General features: G+C 41.1%; 5 protein-coding genes across 8 annotated transcripts; all 5 read right to left on the reverse strand.

Annotated features, from left to right (window-relative positions):
• Positions 1-1,902: 1,902 nt before the first annotated feature.
• Positions 1,903-5,486, reverse strand: Dip-B (Dipeptidase B). Of its 2 annotated transcripts, XM_017145894.3 has the most exons (5): positions 5,328-5,486; positions 4,948-5,079; positions 3,817-4,093; positions 3,274-3,372; positions 1,903-3,213 (listed from the first exon to the last, which is right to left on the reverse strand). In XM_017145894.3, the coding sequence occupies exons 2-5, from the start codon at positions 4,959-4,961 to the stop codon at positions 2,077-2,079; spliced, it is 1,527 nt and encodes a 508-aa protein (XP_017001383.2). In that variant the 5' UTR covers positions 4,962-5,079; positions 5,328-5,486; the 3' UTR covers positions 1,903-2,076. The 2 variants fall into 2 exon arrangements, with proteins under 2 accessions (XP_017001383.2, XP_070073086.1); XM_070216985.1 differs by lacking the exon at positions 5,328-5,486 and having other exon boundaries at positions 4,948-5,163.
• A 694-nt stretch (positions 5,487-6,180) lies between these two features.
• LOC108060167 (protein BCCIP homolog) lies at positions 6,181-7,297 on the reverse strand. The gene is made up of 3 exons (XM_017145747.3): positions 7,101-7,297; positions 6,915-7,041; positions 6,181-6,840 (listed from the first exon to the last, which is right to left on the reverse strand). The coding sequence occupies exons 1-3, from the start codon at positions 7,221-7,223 to the stop codon at positions 6,197-6,199; spliced, it is 894 nt and encodes a 297-aa protein (XP_017001236.2). The 5' UTR covers positions 7,224-7,297; the 3' UTR covers positions 6,181-6,196.
• A 208-nt stretch (positions 7,298-7,505) lies between these two features.
• LOC108060161 (protein Abitram) lies at positions 7,506-8,283 on the reverse strand. Its single transcript, XM_017145741.3, has one exon. It carries the CDS (start codon positions 8,281-8,283, stop codon positions 7,633-7,635), a length of 651 nt encoding a protein of 216 aa, XP_017001230.2. The 3' UTR covers positions 7,506-7,632.
• LOC108060163 (COX assembly mitochondrial protein 2 homolog) lies at positions 8,275-8,757 on the reverse strand. Its single transcript, XM_017145742.3, has 3 exons — positions 8,588-8,757; positions 8,475-8,522; positions 8,275-8,414 (listed from the first exon to the last, which is right to left on the reverse strand). Exons 1-3 carry the CDS (start codon positions 8,666-8,668, stop codon positions 8,301-8,303), a joined length of 243 nt encoding a protein of 80 aa, XP_017001231.1. The 5' UTR covers positions 8,669-8,757; the 3' UTR covers positions 8,275-8,300.
• Positions 8,758-9,088: 331 nt separating this feature from the next.
• On the reverse strand, positions 9,089-18,471 carry LOC108060238 (uncharacterized). Of its 3 annotated transcripts, XM_070217102.1 has the most exons (14): positions 18,416-18,471; positions 17,643-17,881; positions 16,111-16,194; positions 15,766-15,840; positions 15,415-15,699; positions 15,313-15,351; positions 14,998-15,075; positions 14,859-14,936; positions 14,716-14,793; positions 14,001-14,653; positions 13,624-13,945; positions 12,983-13,155; positions 12,247-12,702; positions 9,089-10,499 (listed from the first exon to the last, which is right to left on the reverse strand). In XM_070217102.1, the coding sequence occupies exons 2-14, from the start codon at positions 17,701-17,703 to the stop codon at positions 10,080-10,082; spliced, it is 2,802 nt and encodes a 933-aa protein (XP_070073203.1). In that variant the 5' UTR covers positions 17,704-17,881; positions 18,416-18,471; the 3' UTR covers positions 9,089-10,079. The 3 variants fall into 3 exon arrangements, with proteins under 3 accessions (XP_070073203.1, XP_070073201.1, XP_070073202.1); XM_070217100.1 differs by having other exon boundaries at positions 15,415-15,840; XM_070217101.1 differs by lacking the exon at positions 18,416-18,471 and adding an exon at positions 18,043-18,331 and having other exon boundaries at positions 15,415-15,840.
• Positions 18,472-18,806: the final 335 nt, after the last annotated feature.

Below are 18,806 nucleotides of genomic sequence, written 5' to 3' on the forward strand. Positions count from 1 at the left end.
GTATTTTTTAGGGTGTTGTGTTAAGACTTCTATTATAATATTTAAAAATTTTGTTTTTAATAAATTAACTTTTTTTAAGGGCTTATTTATGCAAAAGTTGTGCATTTTTGTGGCCACTATTGCTGCTATATAGTTGTATTTTCGGACTCTGTGCACAAAAATTAATCATTTAGCTAGAGAAAAACCTCTTGTTTTTCCCCAAAGTTCTTAAGCTTAACTTTTTAGGGCATTCGTAGTTAAATTTGCAATTGATTAGCATTTAAGCCTGTAAACTTTAATATATGACCACTCCTTTTATTACTTTTTATACCCGTTACTCGTAGAGTAAAAGGGTATATTAGATTCGTGCAAAAGTATGTAACAAGTAGAAGGAAGCGTTTCCGACCCTATAAACTATATATATTCTTGATCAGGATCACTAGCCGAGTCGATCTAGCCATGTCCGTCTGTCCGTCTGTCCGTCTGTCCGTCTGTCCGTCTGTCCGTCTGTCTGTCCGTCTGTCTGTCTGTATGAACGCTGAGATCTCGGAAACTATAAAAGCTAGAAGATTGACATTTTGCATGCAGATTCTAGGAGTTCCTACGCAGCGCAAGTTTGTTTCAAAAGGGTGCCACGCCCCCTCTAACGCCCACAATCGCTTATATACGATTTTAAAAATTTCAATATTTTGGAAAAGTAAAAATGCAGTTTTATTGTATTTATCAATACCTATCGAAATGTAGAAGAAATTTTTTAAATCGGACCATTCGTTAAAAAGTTACGGCGGATCAAAGTTTTTCTCCATCTCCTTCGCACTCCCTTTTGCTGCACAGAGAGAATTCTGACGTTCTCATCTGAGTTGAAAATGTTCTTAAAAATATAAATGCCTTTTTTAAGTTCAAAATGTTCTAAATGTGCTCGAATTAAGTTAAATTGGTTCTTAAAATCTAGTTGAGCTTAGAATGTTCTTGAAATAAGAACGAAATGTTATTATTTTAGCACAGGGTTCTTAAATCAAATCGATTTTGTTCTCAAAAACCACAATCCCTCAAAATGTTCTCAGTTTGAGAACGAAAAGGACTAAAGAATGAACAAAAATTAAGTTGCATTTCAACTTAAAGTGATTCAAAACTCTATTCTCTAATTTTTATGGATTTCCTAGAAAGCGTTAGGATGTTTTCGTTTGACACCTAGCACGCATTAGGCCATTTTCCTTTGCTCCAATACGACCTTACCATTAGATTTGCCCTTTTCGTATTATTTATAATTCCCAACTGGGTCTAGCCCTTCATGAACCAAGGCCAAGTCAGATATTGAGGCTTTAAGACTTTTTTTCTGGCTTAAGTCTTTAATGAACTTCCACACTAGCTGGAAGTCAAGTGCAACGCGCACCTTTATAAGGTGTAATGGACAACTACCTTTTTAATATTACTTATAAATTACTCTTATCCTTAGCTAAAATCAAACTCAAAATGCTATATATTTGAGAGAAAAAAGTGCTGAAAATAGAACAAATGAACTTATATTTGTATCCATTTGATTTAAAAATGTTCTTGAATTAAGAACAAAATCAACTTGAAAATAGAACGAAGTGAACTTAATGTCGGATTTTTAGCTAACACCATTTCGTTCTGATATTGAGAACATTCAACTCGAAATGAGAACATTTGTGCTTACCCGGTTTTTAAGAACGAATGTTCTTGATTTGAGTGCAATGTTCTTGGTTTTTTTTCTCTGTGTGAGTAACGGGTATCTGATAGTCGGTGCACCCGACTATAGCGTTCTCTCTTGTTTTTAATATGTGAACTAAAATATCTAAAGCTTTACTACCAATTCAATATCTGAAATATATATGTTTCAGATGAAATATATATTGCTAAGAACTGAATCTTTTGAATCTTTAAAATTAATAATTAATAGCATTCCTTTACAAATAAAATCGAAACTCGATTTATTTTGCCTTTATTAAAAAAACAGTGATGCAGTTAGTGGACAGAGGGATAATATTGTTGGTTATCTGTGCATATTTGTTGTCTAAGTACGGTTGGTGGTGTTCGGCAGTAAGTCCTCCACGATGAATATAAGCTCGAAGGGATTCACTTCTGCAGATGGGTCTTCACCAGGGAAACCAGAGGAGCTGCTGTGGGCATTGCTGGGTGTTCACCGGCACTGCCGGCAATATCGATATGGGTGTACTTGATCGGCAGCTTCGAGTTCAGCCCGTGTTTGTCCAGGCCAGAAGCCATGATCATGAAGGCAGCGGGCACCTGGTGGCCACGAGGAGTCCTCACCGACGGGGCATTATTGGCCTGCACCAGATCCTCGCCGATGACCTTGCCGGCGTTGAAGGCAAAGTCACTGGGACGGAGTATGGACACCTCGAAGGGTTCGCCAAAGGTCTGGCCAGCAGCCTGCAGTCTCCTGGCGTGATCCTCACGGTGGGCCACGCTGTTGTCGATGGCAATCGACTGACCCTCTCCGGCCGAGATGAAGGCGTGTCCCGTCAGAGTGGCAATGGTGAACAGATGCGGATCCGGGAGATTCTGCTCTACAACCATCTCCTTCATGCGGCACAGAGCATCGGTCATGCACATCCGACCCTCGGCATCGGTGTTTCCAATCCTAACATGAAGACCCGATCGCGAGGTTAGAATCTCATCGGCCACATAGCACTCCTCGCCCACGGAATTGCGGACCATGCACAGGGCAACCACGACATGGACATCCTCCGGCTGCAGCTGACTGACCACCTGCATGAATCCAGCGGCAGCAGCTGCTCCGCACTTGTCGCGCGACATGCCGGCCATCACACCGCCGGCCTTGATGTCAGCACCGCCGGTGTCATAGGTCACTCCCTTGCCCACCAGCATCAGGGTTTTCCTCGCCGGCTTCGGCGGCTTGTACTCCAGGAAAATGATGCGACCGCGGTGACGCTCAACGGCATCGGCAGCCCGATTCACTGCGGCGAACAGGGGATACTCCTTCTGCAGGACTTTCGAGTCACTGATCACATTCACGTTCAGTTTGTCGAACAGCGGCTTGATGTACTTCTCCACCTGGATGGGCGTCATGCGCTCTGGATCCCCAACTCCGATGTCGCGGGCCACAAAACGACCAGCCTCCAAAATGAGAGCTTCCTGGAAGATCGACTCGGCCTTGGGATCGTCGATCTGGACACTGAGCGTGGTCACACGGGAATCCTTGCAGATTCCTGCCTCACGCAGTTGAATGGGCTGGAAAATAAGTTTATTTCAAGAGGGTTTTTTTTTAAATAATAAATAAAATTTACTCACCACATAGAGCTGCTCCAAAGCGCCGAGAACGGTGCAGAGCTCGGCCTCAGGGAAACGCTTGACCTTGGGCACAAAAAGCAACGGAGTTCGGAAACCAGCCTGGCGAAAAAAAATTAAATAAATATATTGGTTAAAAAAATCATAATTGATTTTGATTTGCATGCCCACCTCTTTAAATAGAAAACGGTTGGCAACATAAAAAAAACATTTAGGAAAATAAATACTAAGAATAGTAATTTATAGTAATTCTATTAACATTTAAGTAAATATTCGAATATTTATTTTTATTAAAGGAAATTTAGTTTGAATTCAAAATATCTACTTGGAAATTCATATAAAATCCAGTAATTGTGGTTTCAGAAAACCGCGTCCTATATTTTATTTTTGGAAAAGATATACATATATACAGAAATGTACATATAAATGTACTATGTATTATAAATGTACCATAAAAATGATTCCATTTTTCAAAATTTCTTAAAAATTAAAGCGAAACAAGTTCTAGAGATAGAGAAGAAAAGATACACCTAAAGATCCACCTACCTTGAGCACCTTCTCCATGGACTTCTTGGCCGCCTCCTGGTAGCTCCTCACATCGTCGTAGTCGGTGAGTTCGGTAACGGGAGCGTAGACCACCGGCTGGTCCACATTGGGCGCCTTGAAGCAGGATATGCTGCTGTCGAAGGACTTGTCGAAGCTGCGGTGCTCCTCGAAGGCGGCCTTCAGCTCATTGGGAACCGCCTCGCGGTCGATGATGCACAGGCAGTCGCTGCCCGCCAGGCTCATCAGCTTGTTCAGCCGGAGGGTGCATGGAAGAATTCTGGGGGGCACAAATAAAGTGCGCAACGGAATTGTGTTATTGATATTCATTAAGAAACATTTCTGGGTGTCAACAATATAAGCAATGGCGTTTGATTGCCGTGAATTTTATCACGTCACAGCGGGTCTATTAAGTGATGCAATAACCTTCGCCTTTTATATTTCAATTCATTTTTCCAGCAGAAAAATCCCCTTTAATTGAGGAACAACCATACCCCTGTTTCGGTTTGTTTAGCCTTCCTTTTACCCTCATTCCTGGCGCTGAGATTATCTTAACTTTAAGTGCTACAAAGAATTGTGATAAGCTTTTCGAATGACCATAATCATAATAATAATCTAATTTCCCCAATTTGGAAAGAGGTCTACCTGCGGTTAAGGTATTAGGCACAAAAATTGTATAATAATACTATATCTTAACTAAGAGCCTCTTGAAAAAAGTAAGTGACTTTTATGATTAAAGAAAATAATCTAAGGTTTAAATAAATTTTTTGTAAGTCGCCTTGCTTTAACCTAATAAAATTGTGAAATTCTTTATAGACAATTTGAGTATTGAAAATTTCCTGTCCTCCCCAGTTTTACTTTCTCACAATTTTGTCAAACAATGTTATCATTTTTGGAAAAGATAAAGTATGGAATGTTTAAGATATCCCGATACTTTGAAAGCAATGAGTGAAAGTGTTGATATAGCATTATAGAGGTATTACTGGAATGTTATAATTTAAAGGTGCTATATTAGTAACCTTCACTGTAAAAGATGGCGAATCCCTGGGAGCTTTCCCAATCGGTCGCTAAGCGTGGCCAGATAACTACGGCCCAATAATTTAAACACACCCTCCAATAACTAGTAATACTCACTTCTCGATACCCATGATGGGGGACTTTTTACAGGCAGCTATCGCGACTTGGTCGATCGGCAAGTGGGGCGTCACTGAACTTCAGATGGGGACAGAGCGCTGCAGCTGGAAACTGGAAAATGGGGAGCGGGATCTGGAACGGAACCGAAAGCTGGCGATAAGGAGCGGTTCTGATAACTCTCGACAGCGATTTGCAATGTTCTGGCTGGGTGGCCAAGCTTTTTATACAATCGTCAAGCGGGCCGGGCTTTTGTTTTAATTGCTGTAGAACTACTTTGGCAAAAACAAATCGCACGAGCGATGAATAAGCGCCAGTATGATCGCAATGTAATACTAGAACTCGGATATAACTCGAAAACAATAGAGGCAAAGTCTACTCACGTCGCTCGGTTGGGAATCGTGGGTTTCCTCTTGCCAGTCACGTCCACGGTGGATGCAGTTTCTGGGCCAAGCCAATCGCGAAAACAAAGGAGAGTCGAGTCGAGTCGGCCAGGTTTTCACAGTAGACCAGCCGGCATGCGTAGAGCTTTCAAATGCCGGCCAGCTGTTTGACGTTTGCCCGCGTTGCCAATCGATTCGAATAGGGTGCAAAGCTTTGGGTTCGAATTTTTGATACCCTTCAGGGTATCCTTTGTAGTGGCAAAATAAATTTCTAAATACTACGTATAATCTAGGAACTTTTAGAACACTAAAGGGTTCTAAGCCAATTATATTTTAAAAAATTTTCGGTTCTTGTGAGGTTTTTGAAAATAGCAATCTGAACTTATGTACTTTAAACAGTTTAAGAAATAATGCTTTAGTTAGCTACATAGATTGCTTTAAAGTTTCTTCTTAAATTAATTAATACCATCATAAAAAACCCATTAATATTTAATAACTTTCAAAGATTATCTTCTTATTTCTTATTGGAAAATTGTATTAAATTTTACCTGTGAAATTTCCGTATAATATTACTAATTACATGTTAAAAATTTTTCGGTTCTTGTGTGGTATTTGAAAATAGCAATCTGAACTTACTTTAAACACTTTAAGAAATAATGCTTTAATTATCTAGATTGCTTTAAAGTTTCTTTGTTAAATTAATAGTTTTATATACCATTATAAAGCCATCAATATTTAATAACTTTTAAAGGTTACTACCTTCTTATTTCTTTTCAGAAAATTTCATTAAATTTTACCGGTCAAAATTCACTATTATATTACTCAAGCTAACCCTTCATTAAAAAAACACAACTATTAAAACAGAACATTTATTCACCATTAATGAAGCTCTGTATGTCGTTAATAAGTTTCGGCAACTGCTTGGCCTCCAGGACCAGGAGTTTCCTGTAGGGCGTCATCACGGCATCGCCTTCCAGCCAGTCGCCGGACATGCCCGAGTCCGTCTCGGAGGCCACGGAATACTCGAAGGAGAACTTGGCCCGATCCGACAGCAACTCATCCTCGGCATTGGTGTAATTGTCCTCGGCTGGCTTGCCCTTCTTGGCCTCCTTGCGGTAGAATTTAACCAGGAGCAGCAGAGTGCCAAAGTCAAACTTCATTTTCTTGGCCTTGGCGGCGTCGATCTCCTGCTGCAGACTTTGCAGCAGGGGCACGGAGATCTGGGCTGGGATGTTGATGAACCGCTCGTTGACCAGGAAGCCCACATGGCGCTGCTCGTTGTCCAGGAGCTCCCTCAGCTGCTGCTGCACTTGCTCCGAAGCATGCGACTTGGCGCGATCGAGCAGATAGGTTCTCAACTGGCCAATGCTGGGCTGATCCTTCTTGGCGGTCAGATTCAGCACGGAGGTGATTCCGAAGACAGTGCCATCCTCGACCATGTTTTCGTCGTCAGTTTCGCTCTCGGCGCCCTCGTCGTCGCACTGGCAGATCACACTGCCCACGTAGTTTTGAGCTGGAAATATAGAGGGTTATTTAAAATGAATATTTAAGAAAGATAAGAAATCCTAGTGGTTTTTAAATACCCACATATAATAAGGTCCGCCATTTGGTTGCAATTGATGTGGGCTCGCAGGAACAATCGCTGCAGCAGCTGGGAGATTCCCTGGGCATCGGGATCCACCGGCGAACGTCCTTCGAAGTCAATTTGCACCTCCTAATTGGGAATTAACTTTATAACATTTGTGTTTCTGTATTTTTGTGGGGTTTGCTTACCTCGTTTCCCCTGTAAGCATCTGGATGCGGTTCGTCGTCGTCCTCATCCTCGCTGGAGCTGGAGTCCTCATCGTTAGGGTCCACCTCCATGGTATTCAGTTTCTTTTGCTTATTCGCAGACATTTTAATAATTAAGTAAACGAATTTACTTTTGTTCCGCTTCCAAATAACAATAAAAAGCGGCTTTGCTTAAACAGCTGATTATCGCTCACACGTGTTGCTCCGCGTTGCCAACCACTTGCCACAGCGCTGTTAGGCGTTACAGAGCTCTGTAAACACAACTAACATATGCTGTTACACAGGGAAAAATAATAATTTGTCTAAAATAGTTTTTAGTAAAACAGTAGTACGGTTTATTATTTTCTTTGATAAAATAACTAATGCATACAAAAATTTTCATTGATTTTTTTTAAGTCACAGGCATATTTATTAAAAAATTGAGTGTCATCTTGTGCTTTCCAACTTCCGTCTCACTTATGAACATTTAAAATATGAATCTTCTTGTATAAATACATAGGTTTTTAGGTCAGAATCACGTGTCCAGCTCCTTCTTCAAGATTTCAGGAAAGTCGTTGCTGTTTTCAGTTTTGACTATAACTGCACCCTCCTTCTTAATTTTCAGACGCTCCTCGTACTGTTCCTGCGTTAGCAGACTCGCCTTAATGGCATCGCAGTTCTCGATTTTCGGCAGAAGGATGGCAAAGTAGCCGGCTCCCTCGGGCAGTTGCTCCAGTAGCTTGGGCTCCTCCACCAGGGCGGTGTTGACCTCCACCAGTTTTCCCCTAATGCAGCTGGGCACCTTGTAGGTCTCTCCACTTTCCGTTGTGATCAATACCAGGGTAGACTCCGCCTGGAGGATCATTCCGCCCTTTTTGCCCTTGCCCTTGACCACATTCTGGCTGCGATCTACGTTCCCGATATCGAAGTTCACCGATGAGATGCCCTGACTGAGGGCAGGATGATCGGGAGCCAGACAAATCAGGCAAATGCGATTGGAGTGGTAGAGCACCTGGTAGGGAACATCGCCCTTAAAGTAGTAATATCTGGTGAAGAATCGATCCACAACGGTGGGGTAGTCCTCTTGGAAACCGTCTGTTATGGGCGTTACTAACTTTCCGCAGATCTCCTGTTCCTCGTGCTCGAAGTAGAAGGCTTCTAGCGGATCCTCTGGTAGGACTGACATATTGGTAGTCTATATTTCTAATTACTCTCTCCCTGGAGCAACTTTTCCTTGTATTTCGCCTGACGTTCGAGGGCTTTGGCTCGATTTGCGGCCGATCGGGCAATACGTTCGCCTTTTAGACACTTGACCACCTATTAAATAAGTTTTAAGAATTTAAATAAAATTATAATTTAAGACACTAGAGAACCTACCTTATCGTCAATGGAATTACACACGCCCACAAATTTGGCAAAGGCGTTCTGTAAATAGGTTTCCCCGTTAAGTTAGCAATACAATTCCCGGTAATCCCATGTTAATAACTCACATTTTCGTGACAGGCCTGGAGTTCCTCGATCAACTTGTTGCAAGCGGGCGTGTGCAGGTGGGCGGCTAGATCCGTATGCATTTTCAGCTGATTCCGGCCGGGTTTATTGTCTTTCCAGATTTCCTGATTCGATTCGCGTGTGTTGTCAAATGTTGTTAGGTAATTTTAACATATGGTTTAACATTACAGTAACAGGGTATCTGGTCACATTCAGCGTATTACAGAAGTCAGCTGTTGGCTAAAAATACTAACAGAAATACCAAATGTTAAAGTATAAACCGTTATGGTTTGAAAATGCAACTTCGAAAAAAATGCATAATATAATATTATTTATTTGATTATCAATTTGGAATTACCTGGGACTTGATCTTTGTATATCTTAATAAATAATAATAATAATAATAATAATAAATCTTAAAAAATACACACTTTTTTGGTCACTCCTAGGAATGATTCAAAATTATAAGTCCTTCCGAAAGGTTAAATAAAACAATGGATTGCTTGGGGTTTTCTGTTGTTTTTATTTATTTGTGTATTTCACCCGCTCTCACAGTTCATTTTACATAGGCTTTCAGTGTGTAAAATTGATTATAGTTTTTTATGCGTATGAGCTGCTCAGGCTCGTCAACAAGTTCATTTAATTTATTTAAGTAGGTTAAATTCTTTATTATCGTCTTCACTGTTTGCTTTTATCAAAAAAGTCTTATCAACTACGAAAAATCGTCAGGGACACGAACCAAAAAACGAAAAAAATTAAAACTTTACGAAATTCCATTTGCTCAAAACTCAAATCTCAGATCTCAAAATCAAAACTCTGCGCCGTTGTCCACTACTATTCGAGGAAAGGAAAGAAAAGAAAAAAACTGGGCACTTGGGAATTATAACGGGGTTGCCAGCCAATGAGGGGTCGAATCGGGTGGGTTATGCATGGTAGATGGGTTAGAAATCGTCGATAATTCGTCTATTAGTTATTGCTCTCAGTTAGGTGGGTTAAGTGCTGATCTACTCGCCTAGAAAAGACTCGATGTGTGTTACCTCTCTCTACTCGGTTAAATATGAAATTGTTCAGTGTGTAGTTGTGTGTTTTGCTCTCGATATTGTATTAGTTTCCCTCTCAAAAAGCTCTCAGTTCGGTTAAGTTATGTGAAATAAGTGAAAATAAAGAAAAGATCTCCTGCAAGGCGGTTGAAATCAAAAGTTCTCTAAAGCAACCGTTGCTATTTCAAATCGCTCTTGCCTCTCTCTCTCACCCTTGCTTTCTGTCTCTCTCTATTTATTTAGCTCTGTCTCTCTCCCTCTTCCCTCAAACAATGGCCTTGTTTAATGTCTTGCGCTGTTGTCCTCTACCGATTATTGGGGGTTCTATAATAACATTTCTCCCGTGTCGATATTAATTCCCTATAGACGGTTACCGGTGCCGATGTCACATTCTCTCTATCTCTCGCTAAAACAAACTAAATGGCAGGTTTTCTCCTCTGGAGGAGCCAACACCTCAACTCGTCTTCTTGGGATCGGCCTGGTTCTGCTGGGCCCCATCCCTCTGCTGCGCCTCGATGGCAGCCAACGCCGACTCGGACATCTTCTTGTACTTGCCGGCCAGCTCGGGCAGCTCGTAGGCAATGGCCAGGTCCAGCTTGGTGATCGGACAGCCGCGGAAGTAGGTGCAGGTGTCCCTCAGCTTCTTGAACTCGTACAGCGGGTTCAGGCGGAAGAAGTCGCGGTAGACCTCCGGGTCGGGGAGATCGTAGCGCGAGATGTTCGTCAGCGTGGAGAGGCCCTCGTAGATGTGGTAGTTCTGCGGATGGTCGATGATGTCGTCAGCGATGCGCTTCTTGTTGCCGAACAGCGTCTTGTGGTTGTTGAACGTGTTCAGGTAGCAGTCCACCATCTTGGCGTGGTTGCGCACGCGCACCTTAAATGGAAATTTACGGTTTACTATAGTTCTAAATAAGATTGCCAAATTAATAATTTTAAAAAATAATATTTGTACAAACTGGAATTTAATTGAGCAAGCATTTATTAATTATTTAAACATTTAACATTTTAAAGAAAAAAGTTAAATACTCTTGATTCTAAATTAAATTATTGCAATTTAATTAAAAGCTATTTTTTTTTATAAATTGGAATACAACAAAAGTTTAATAGAATGTAAACAAAAGCTAAAAAAATTAATGGTGATTACAAATTATGATAGTATACACATCAAACCTCAAATCTATTAGATCAGTCTGAATTCTCTATTGGTTTTTTTGTTCTATTTTATTTATTATCAATGCGTTTTTTGAAGTTTGGGATGTTTAACAATAATTTAATTGTTCTATCTTGTTATTTAATAGTTGCTAAAAAAAATTTTTTTTTGTTGAAATATCTTTTGTTTTATGTATGTATACTTTAACCAATTTATCAAAAGCTTTTGAAAATATTACGCATACGCCCGAGTAATCACCGCGAAACTGCGTGATTTTTAGATCATGTTATAATGTAATCTAATTGTTCTGTAAGATATTAAATATTTTTATCAATCAACTAAAACTAATGCAAGTTAACCAATTTATCACCCTTTAAATAAAAGCTATCGCAAATATCACGCATACGCCCGAGTACTCACCAGAAAACGGCTGTGAGTTATTTTATTATATTATCTAATTCTTGTTATCTAGTTGGTGTATTTATATCAATAAACTACTATACAAGTTAATCCATTTATCACCCTTTGAAAAAGACCCATCGCCAATATCACGTATACGCCCGAGTACTCACCGCGAAACGGCTTTGAATTACGTTATAATATCACCTTATTACACAGGTCGACAAAATCAAGACTTTTTCTTGGCCCAAGAATAAACGCTACAAAACCTGAAAGAATGTTAGCTGTAGATTACTACCTCATCCCTGGAAACTTTCCAACACGTCGAAGTTTTTAGAAATCCGTGGTCAAAGTTCCAAATTTTCGATTTTTAGGCACTTTTTGCGGCTTAATAGTAAAAAAACCTTTCGTAGCCCAGAGCCACAATTTAGAGGAACTGGTACCTTGAACCTTTAACTTCAAGAGTGTCTGATCACAAAGCTGGGCGACCTCTATATCTTTAGCTACAATGGAATTTACAGAAGTACTTTTTGTCACTTTTTTTCATCTATAGTAGCCTGATATTTTCCTTGTTGAACTGAGACCCGTACACATACAATACATTAAAAATATCAGGCTACTATAGATGAAAAAAAGTGACAAAAAGTACTTCAGTAAAATCCATTGTAGCTAAAAAAGTAGAGGTCGCCCAACTTTGTGATTGGGCAATCTTGAAGTTAAAGGTTCAAAGTACCTTTTCCGCTAAATTGTGGCTCTGGGCTACGAAGGGTTTTCTTACTATTAAGTAGCAAAAAGTGTCTAAAAATCGAAAATTTGGAACTTTGACCACGGATTTCTCAAAACATCGACGTGATGGAAAGTTTCCAAGTATGAGGTAGTAATCTACAGCTAAAATCCTTTCAGGTTTGGTAGCTTTTATTCTTGGGCTTTTTTTTTGTCGACCAGTGTTATTATCCCCTAGCTGGTATATGTTTAATCCATATTTTTATCAATCAACTATTATACTACCCTATAACTATTATACTATAACTAGTTTGCTACCCTTTGAAAAAGAGTAGAGCCCGGTACTCACCGCGAAACGGCGGGCGCTGGCGATCTTGTGCTCGATGCGCTTGTCGATGGCCGTGCGCAGGTCGCGCAGGAAGGCGCGCTCCTGGGCGAGCAGCAGGCGGGCGGGGGCGCCATCCTGGTAGGGATGCGTCCACAGCGAGGTGGTGTACATCAGCGGGGGCTGGGCGGAGGACATCAGGGGCGAGATGTTCCAGATGAGGGCGCCCTGGACGCGCAGCAGCTCCTCCGGCTTGACAGTGTCCGCCTTGTTGAGGATGATGCGCGTCTGGTACTCGCGCCCCTTCAGCTGGTCGAGAATGGCCTCCGTCTCGGGACCCACATCCAACTTGGCCGGGTCGTAGACCAGAAAGATGATGTCCGCCCGATCGATGAACCACTGGCAGGCGTCGTTGAAGGGGAAGACTCGGGACACTTGCTTGCGCACCTCTAGAATGCCGGGTATCTCGACGATGTTGACCTGAAAAGCGCATAGCCAAGTGCTTAAATATAGTAATTCTCAGCTTTACTGTCTGTATTTTTTGTGCTTTGTGTCGGCCACCACCCAGTCCGCCCCTGTCCCGCATCAATTTATTAATAACGAAATTAATGCAAACAGCCTGTGTGCTAAAAGCTATAAATTCCGTTTGGCAGGTGGCCAGCTGCTCTGCAGTTTCCCAATCGACGGGCAGCTGCCCTGGGCGACAAGTTAATGCCTCTGTCCCTGATCTGCCCTGCTAGATATTATATATGTATCTTACCTTCTCGAGGATCTTGCTCTTCATCTTCAGACCCCGCAGGCGCTCCTCCAATCCCTGGCCGAATTTCTGCAGGCCGGAGAAGGTGTAGTCCGCCGCCAGTTGGGTGCCGTCGAGAACCTCCGTCTCATTGCCCCACATCAGAATATTGAAGTAGGCCGGAGAGGGTTCAGCACCTGTTGGAAAGCAAAGGAAAATAATTAAAAAGGAATTTTAATACATTTTTCGTTTTTTCTGAATCGATATGTTGCATTTCTAGACATTTTCTTTAGTTAAAAAACATTTTATTAAGCTAGAATCTGCTTTGAAAATTTTAAATTAATTTTTAAATAATATAACACTATATTTAAAGTTTGTATTTATTTATTTTCTCTTTTTGAAATTGTCCTGAGACAATAATGTAGAATTGTTAATGTCATAAAACTTGTTATTTCCACACTTATGTTATGTTTCCGGTTATTTGTTTCTTTGTTCTAAATTATGCGTTTTATAACCATTTATTTGGATGATCAACGTCTAAATAAAATTTTATGTTATACTAATAAAATCTTTTTGAAACAATCATTTAATTAATATTTTAAAAATGAACGTTTGCCCTTTTGTTTGACTTAAGAAAAAAGTTATTTAAACTTTGATATACTCACCAGTTCTCAAGGAGTTGGGGGTGTACTCATTGTCGGTCAAATAGTTGAGGATGGAGGACTTGCCACCCGACCAAGGACCCATGAACAGGATCAGTGGCTTGGAGAAGATCTCGGGATCGCTAAAGTGGCGGTTGCTCAGGTCGCGATACTTGTAGAGGGTCTCCAAGGGCTTAACGGCGTTCTCGTAGATGCGCTTAATGTCACGCAAAATGATCTCGGCCACATTGTCGGTGGCCTTTTCGCGGGCATTGAACTCCTCATCCAGCTGAAGCAGTTCCGTGATGTGCTGGCGACTGCGACGGTTCTCGGGGATGTGTCCTTCCTGAAAGGGAAATATTAATTATTATTTTTTAAAGGTTTCTCCAAAAGACACTTACCCAGAGAAGCTCATCCTCTGGCTTGGTGTCATCATCATCATCATCATCGTCAGCAGCGGCATCCTTCGCGGCATCGGCCTGTGGTTCCTCCTGAGCTTCCTCAGATTCCACGGCATCTTCCTGCACGGCTTCGGGTTTCTTGGGAGCGGCTTCCTGCTGAACGGGTTCCTCCTCGGCTTCCTCGACCGGAGCTGGCTTCTCTTCCTCCTTCACTTCCTCAGACTCTAGCTTCTCCTCTTCCTGTTTAATTGGTTCCGGTTCGACTTCCTCTACTACCACTTCCGGTTCTTGTTCCTGGACAGCTTCCTGTTCGGGTTCTTTTACAGCCTCGACTTCGGGTTCCTCTTCGGCAGATTCCTCCTTGACAATTTCCTCCTCCTCTACGGGGAATTCCTCGGCGGGACTTGGTGGAGCCTCAATATCCATAACGGGAGCAGCATCCACCTCACGTTTGCTACGCTTCTTCACCGCATCCTTCTCATCCTCGTCATCACCGTCGTCGCCATCGTGATTCTCGCCGCTGTCCTTGTCGTCGTGCTCGTTGGGAACTCCATCGCCATCGATATCCCCGTCGTGTTCATTCAGGATGCCATCCCCATCGAGATCCTCGTCCTTCTCGTTCGGCACACCATCACCATCCAGATCTTCATCCTCTGCGGGGGTTTTTGTGTTAGATCAATTAATTTTAAAATTAATTACTGTTTAATCAACATACTGGAATTGTTGGTGCCATCGCCATCCAAATCGTCATCCTTTTCGTTCCTCACGCCATCTCCATCGATATCTTCATCCTCTGATTTAACCAAGCAAATTTAATTGTTAGAATGAGTTTGATAAGAACTATAGTATTGGTTTTACCGTGGTTAACTTTGCCATCACCATCCAGATCTTCATCATCTTCATTTATCACTCCATCGCCATCGAGGTCTTCATCCTCTGTGAATTACAAGAAATGAATTAATATATTTTCACTGAAATAGTTGATTTGTTAACTCACCGTGATTGATTTTTCCATCTCCATCCAGATCATCGTCTTCCTCATTTGGCACACCGTCTCCATCAAGATCTTCGTCCTCTGAAATATTTAAAAATGTATAAGAAACTGCGCCAATTCTAAGGTTAAATCATAAAAAAGCTGATATCAAAATAAGATAAATGCGCTAAGTTGCAACCATCTGAAAATCAGAGAAGATTTTAAATTTAGCAAATTATTCGAAATTATAAACCTAAAACAAAATATACAAATTAAAGCTTTAAAATTAAGCAAATCAAGTATCAAAAGCAAAAAGGTACATATAATTTATGTTCATACCATGATTTGGAGTGCCGTCGCCATCTAGATCATCATCCTCTGCGGGATAAAATCAGAAGTTCAAGTTATATCAGTTATAAGCCAGAATCTTAGCAAACCCACCGTGATTCGCCTTGCCATCGCCATCGATGTCTTCGTCCTTGGAGTTGGGCACACCATCCCCGTCGATGTCCTCGTCCTTGGAGTTGGGCACACCATCCCCATCGATATCCTCGTCCTCATCATTCGGGATGCCATCGCCATCAATGTCATCATCCTCGTCGTTTGGTATGCCATCTCCATCGATATCATCGTCCTTGTCGTTCGGTATGCCATCCCCATCGATATCATCGTCCTCGTCATCGGGAATGCCATCGCCATCCAAATCGTTGGCACTTTTCGCGTCCTCTGTGGAATCCAATTCGACAGTTTCAATTTCAATCGTCTCTTTCTCATCAACCGCGGATAGCCCACCATCATCGCCGTCATCGTCGTCGTCCCCACGTGGCTGATCGGATTGCAGTTCTCCAGATCCATCTCTGACACCATCTGCAGTTATATAATCGAATGATTAATCCACTGAGTTGACCACAATTTGGGTGTTAGTCATATTTAAAAGTTCTTCATTTGGATCTGTTTCTGATTAGTAGATATATCTTAATAGTCCATTTAACATAATTTATTATCTTGTATATCAGAGAAATCTTGATAACAGGTTGACTTAATAAAATTGTTTTATGTTCGTTAATTCATTTCTTTTATGCATATTTTTCATATATATTTTTTTTAGTCCTTAAAATATCTAAACTAATCCCTTACCTGTTTTCAATTCATGTATGGCCTTTTCAATGTAGGGTCGACATTCTGATTCGCTTGGTCCGACATCGGCATTGACAAACCCAACTGAAAATCGTCAGAGAGAACATGACAGGTCAATTTGTAATACGAGCATATAGCACATATATCCCAGAGACCAGGAAGGGCTCTGGGAAGGGCCCCAGGCTATTTTCATCTCGTCATCTCCTAAAAGCCAAGAACAATGGCCCCACTTTCTCGGTTTGATGTCAGCGCCAACGGCGAGGTCATTCTATCTGTTCAAACTTGACATTATTTATGGTACTCGAAATATATGCGGCGGATTTATGAATTTTATTTTTAAAAGATGAGAACTCAAACACATTTCGCCAGCTTGTGGATGAGTAAATTTCTGTACCGTTGGCTGCTCGCCCACTTTGGCCTTACTTCTTTATTTTTGTTTCTCTTGGCCACCTTACTGCTCCGAAAATCCGGATGCGGGGGCGTTCCATTTGCAATGGAACATTCTACATCTTCGGCATTTGCTTTTTGGTAATGGAAGGTCGCCTTTTGAGTGACTGGTGGTGAGGTCGTTTGGCTAATTACTTTCGTATGCTCAGATAATTAGGACACGGGCCCGAGATCAGAAAATATATCAGGATCCAATTAATAGCTATCTAAATGAGTTGCCTATCAGTTTTCAGTGTGCAGTTTGCCTGTCGGCGGATAATTCATTTGATTTATTTCAGGGCGTATGTGGGCAGGAAGCTATTTAAGCAATTTCGCATTTCAACGCTAACCGCATTGATAGAATTATTTATACAAATTTCGCCGACCGACCGACCGCCTGCCTGCATATTGTGTTTATGTTGCTGCAATCGAGCCCATCCCAGCCCATAATATATAGTACACGGCATTTGCGCCATTTCTCATTTTTCTTTTTCCCAATTTGTTGGCTGTTTTGCAAACTTGAGCAAACCAAACAAAATATACAGAGACATTTCGCACACACATTTGCGGAAAATATGTAGATGAAAAGCGCTCGCTGAGCGCAAATAAAATAACTTAAAAATGTCTAAATTTAAAAATATTACAAACGATGACAACGAAGAGCAACCAAGCGGCGCAAAAGTCTCAGAGTTCTCCCGAGAAAGAGGAAAAGTAGGCAAAAATTATATCTGTATCCGTATCTGTGTGCTGCCACTAGTGGTTGGCCAAGTCAAGTGTACGGGGCTATACTAATATACCAATGCCCAAAGTGTCGTCCACTGACGTTTGCAGACACCAATACCGAAAGAGAAAAAAAAGAGGAAAATATATAGAACGCACAAACTCAGGCAAATATTTTTAAACGTATATTAATACATATAATTTTTTTTGTCGGACATTTTCCTTCTGTTTTTCTTGGCTTTTTGTTATAAAATTGCATAATGCCTGCCCAGGCTGCGTGAAAAACTGTCAAGATATTCGAAAGTGCCGCCTCTCTCGCCCTTTTTCCTTACATAACCGAAAAGGAAGGGGAATATAGGTATTTAACTATATTCAAGGATACTCACCATTATTGGAGACGGCGATTAACGTTAGTCCCAGCAGGAACCAAATGGTTAGCCGCCCCATAATAATCAAAACAACAAATTATCCTCGAGTTTCCAGCGTGGTTAGCACTTTAGCCACGTCATAAATTCTCCTTGCAAGTTTTCCGTAATTATGAATAATTAGGGAAAATTAGAATTAACACTTTTTCTCGTATTCTGCATATATATGCATCCGCTATATATGCGCTCGTTTAAATGCACTAAATGAAAAGAGTGAAAACCAATGGTTATTTAAGGCCAGAAAGCCGATGGATAAATTTTGCAGATAGGATAGGTATAGAATATATGGTATTTGGTATTGGGAGTCTGGTGTTTATATATAGGAAGAGGTATCGGAATAAATATTTAATTAGGATCGCACAAATTTTGTCACAGTTTCAGTGGGTTTCCAATTTTGCACTTGTTCGTTATTTCATTCACTTTGCAGATCGATTTATTATTTATTATAATCAATATTGATATATTTTTTATTGGTTATTATTCGCGCTGCCTTCAGCAAAATTTAACCAACAATCGTCGGCTGGGTAATCCTTAGTGTCCCTTTCGACGATTGTTAGCTAAATAATTTGCTTATTTCTGGCCGTCGTGGTCGTCGTCGTTTTGGTCGTCTGTGCACGTCGTGTGCGTGTCGTTTTTTGAACAGGGCAGCTCGAATTTTCCCAACACCTATCACATCTATTTTCTATCTGGTATCTGGTATGAAAGGAGGCAAATGAAAATTCGGTGCGCCGTACACGAGTATACGAGACGATCTCTCCCGGTCCAAAACCAATTCGTAACTCAACATGCATATACCATGAATTTACCTTGTGACCGCGAAAATTATTCGATTTTGATATTTTCGTAGCACGAATTTTTGTCAAAAGCACACACAGAGTTGAGTGAGTGAGTGGGTTTTCTTCGCCTAATGCTCTTTCTATGTTTTCCGATTCCATTTTCTTTTTATTTTTATTTCTATTTCATTTTTCCCTCTCGCCGGGTGGCGCTCTCTGCTGGGATTTTGGGAACATCCCGGCGGATTCTTGGGGATAAGCCTATGGGAAATTAATAGCTCTTGAGGGTTGGAAAATATTTTGAAAAATATCTAAATATTTTTTACTCTGACGAAGATCTCTTTTTGATTGA

Source organism: Drosophila takahashii, chromosome 3R (assembly GCF_030179915.1).
Source record: "Drosophila takahashii strain IR98-3 E-12201 chromosome 3R, DtakHiC1v2, whole genome shotgun sequence".
NCBI classification, from domain to species: Eukaryota; Metazoa; Arthropoda; class Insecta; order Diptera; family Drosophilidae; genus Drosophila; species Drosophila takahashii.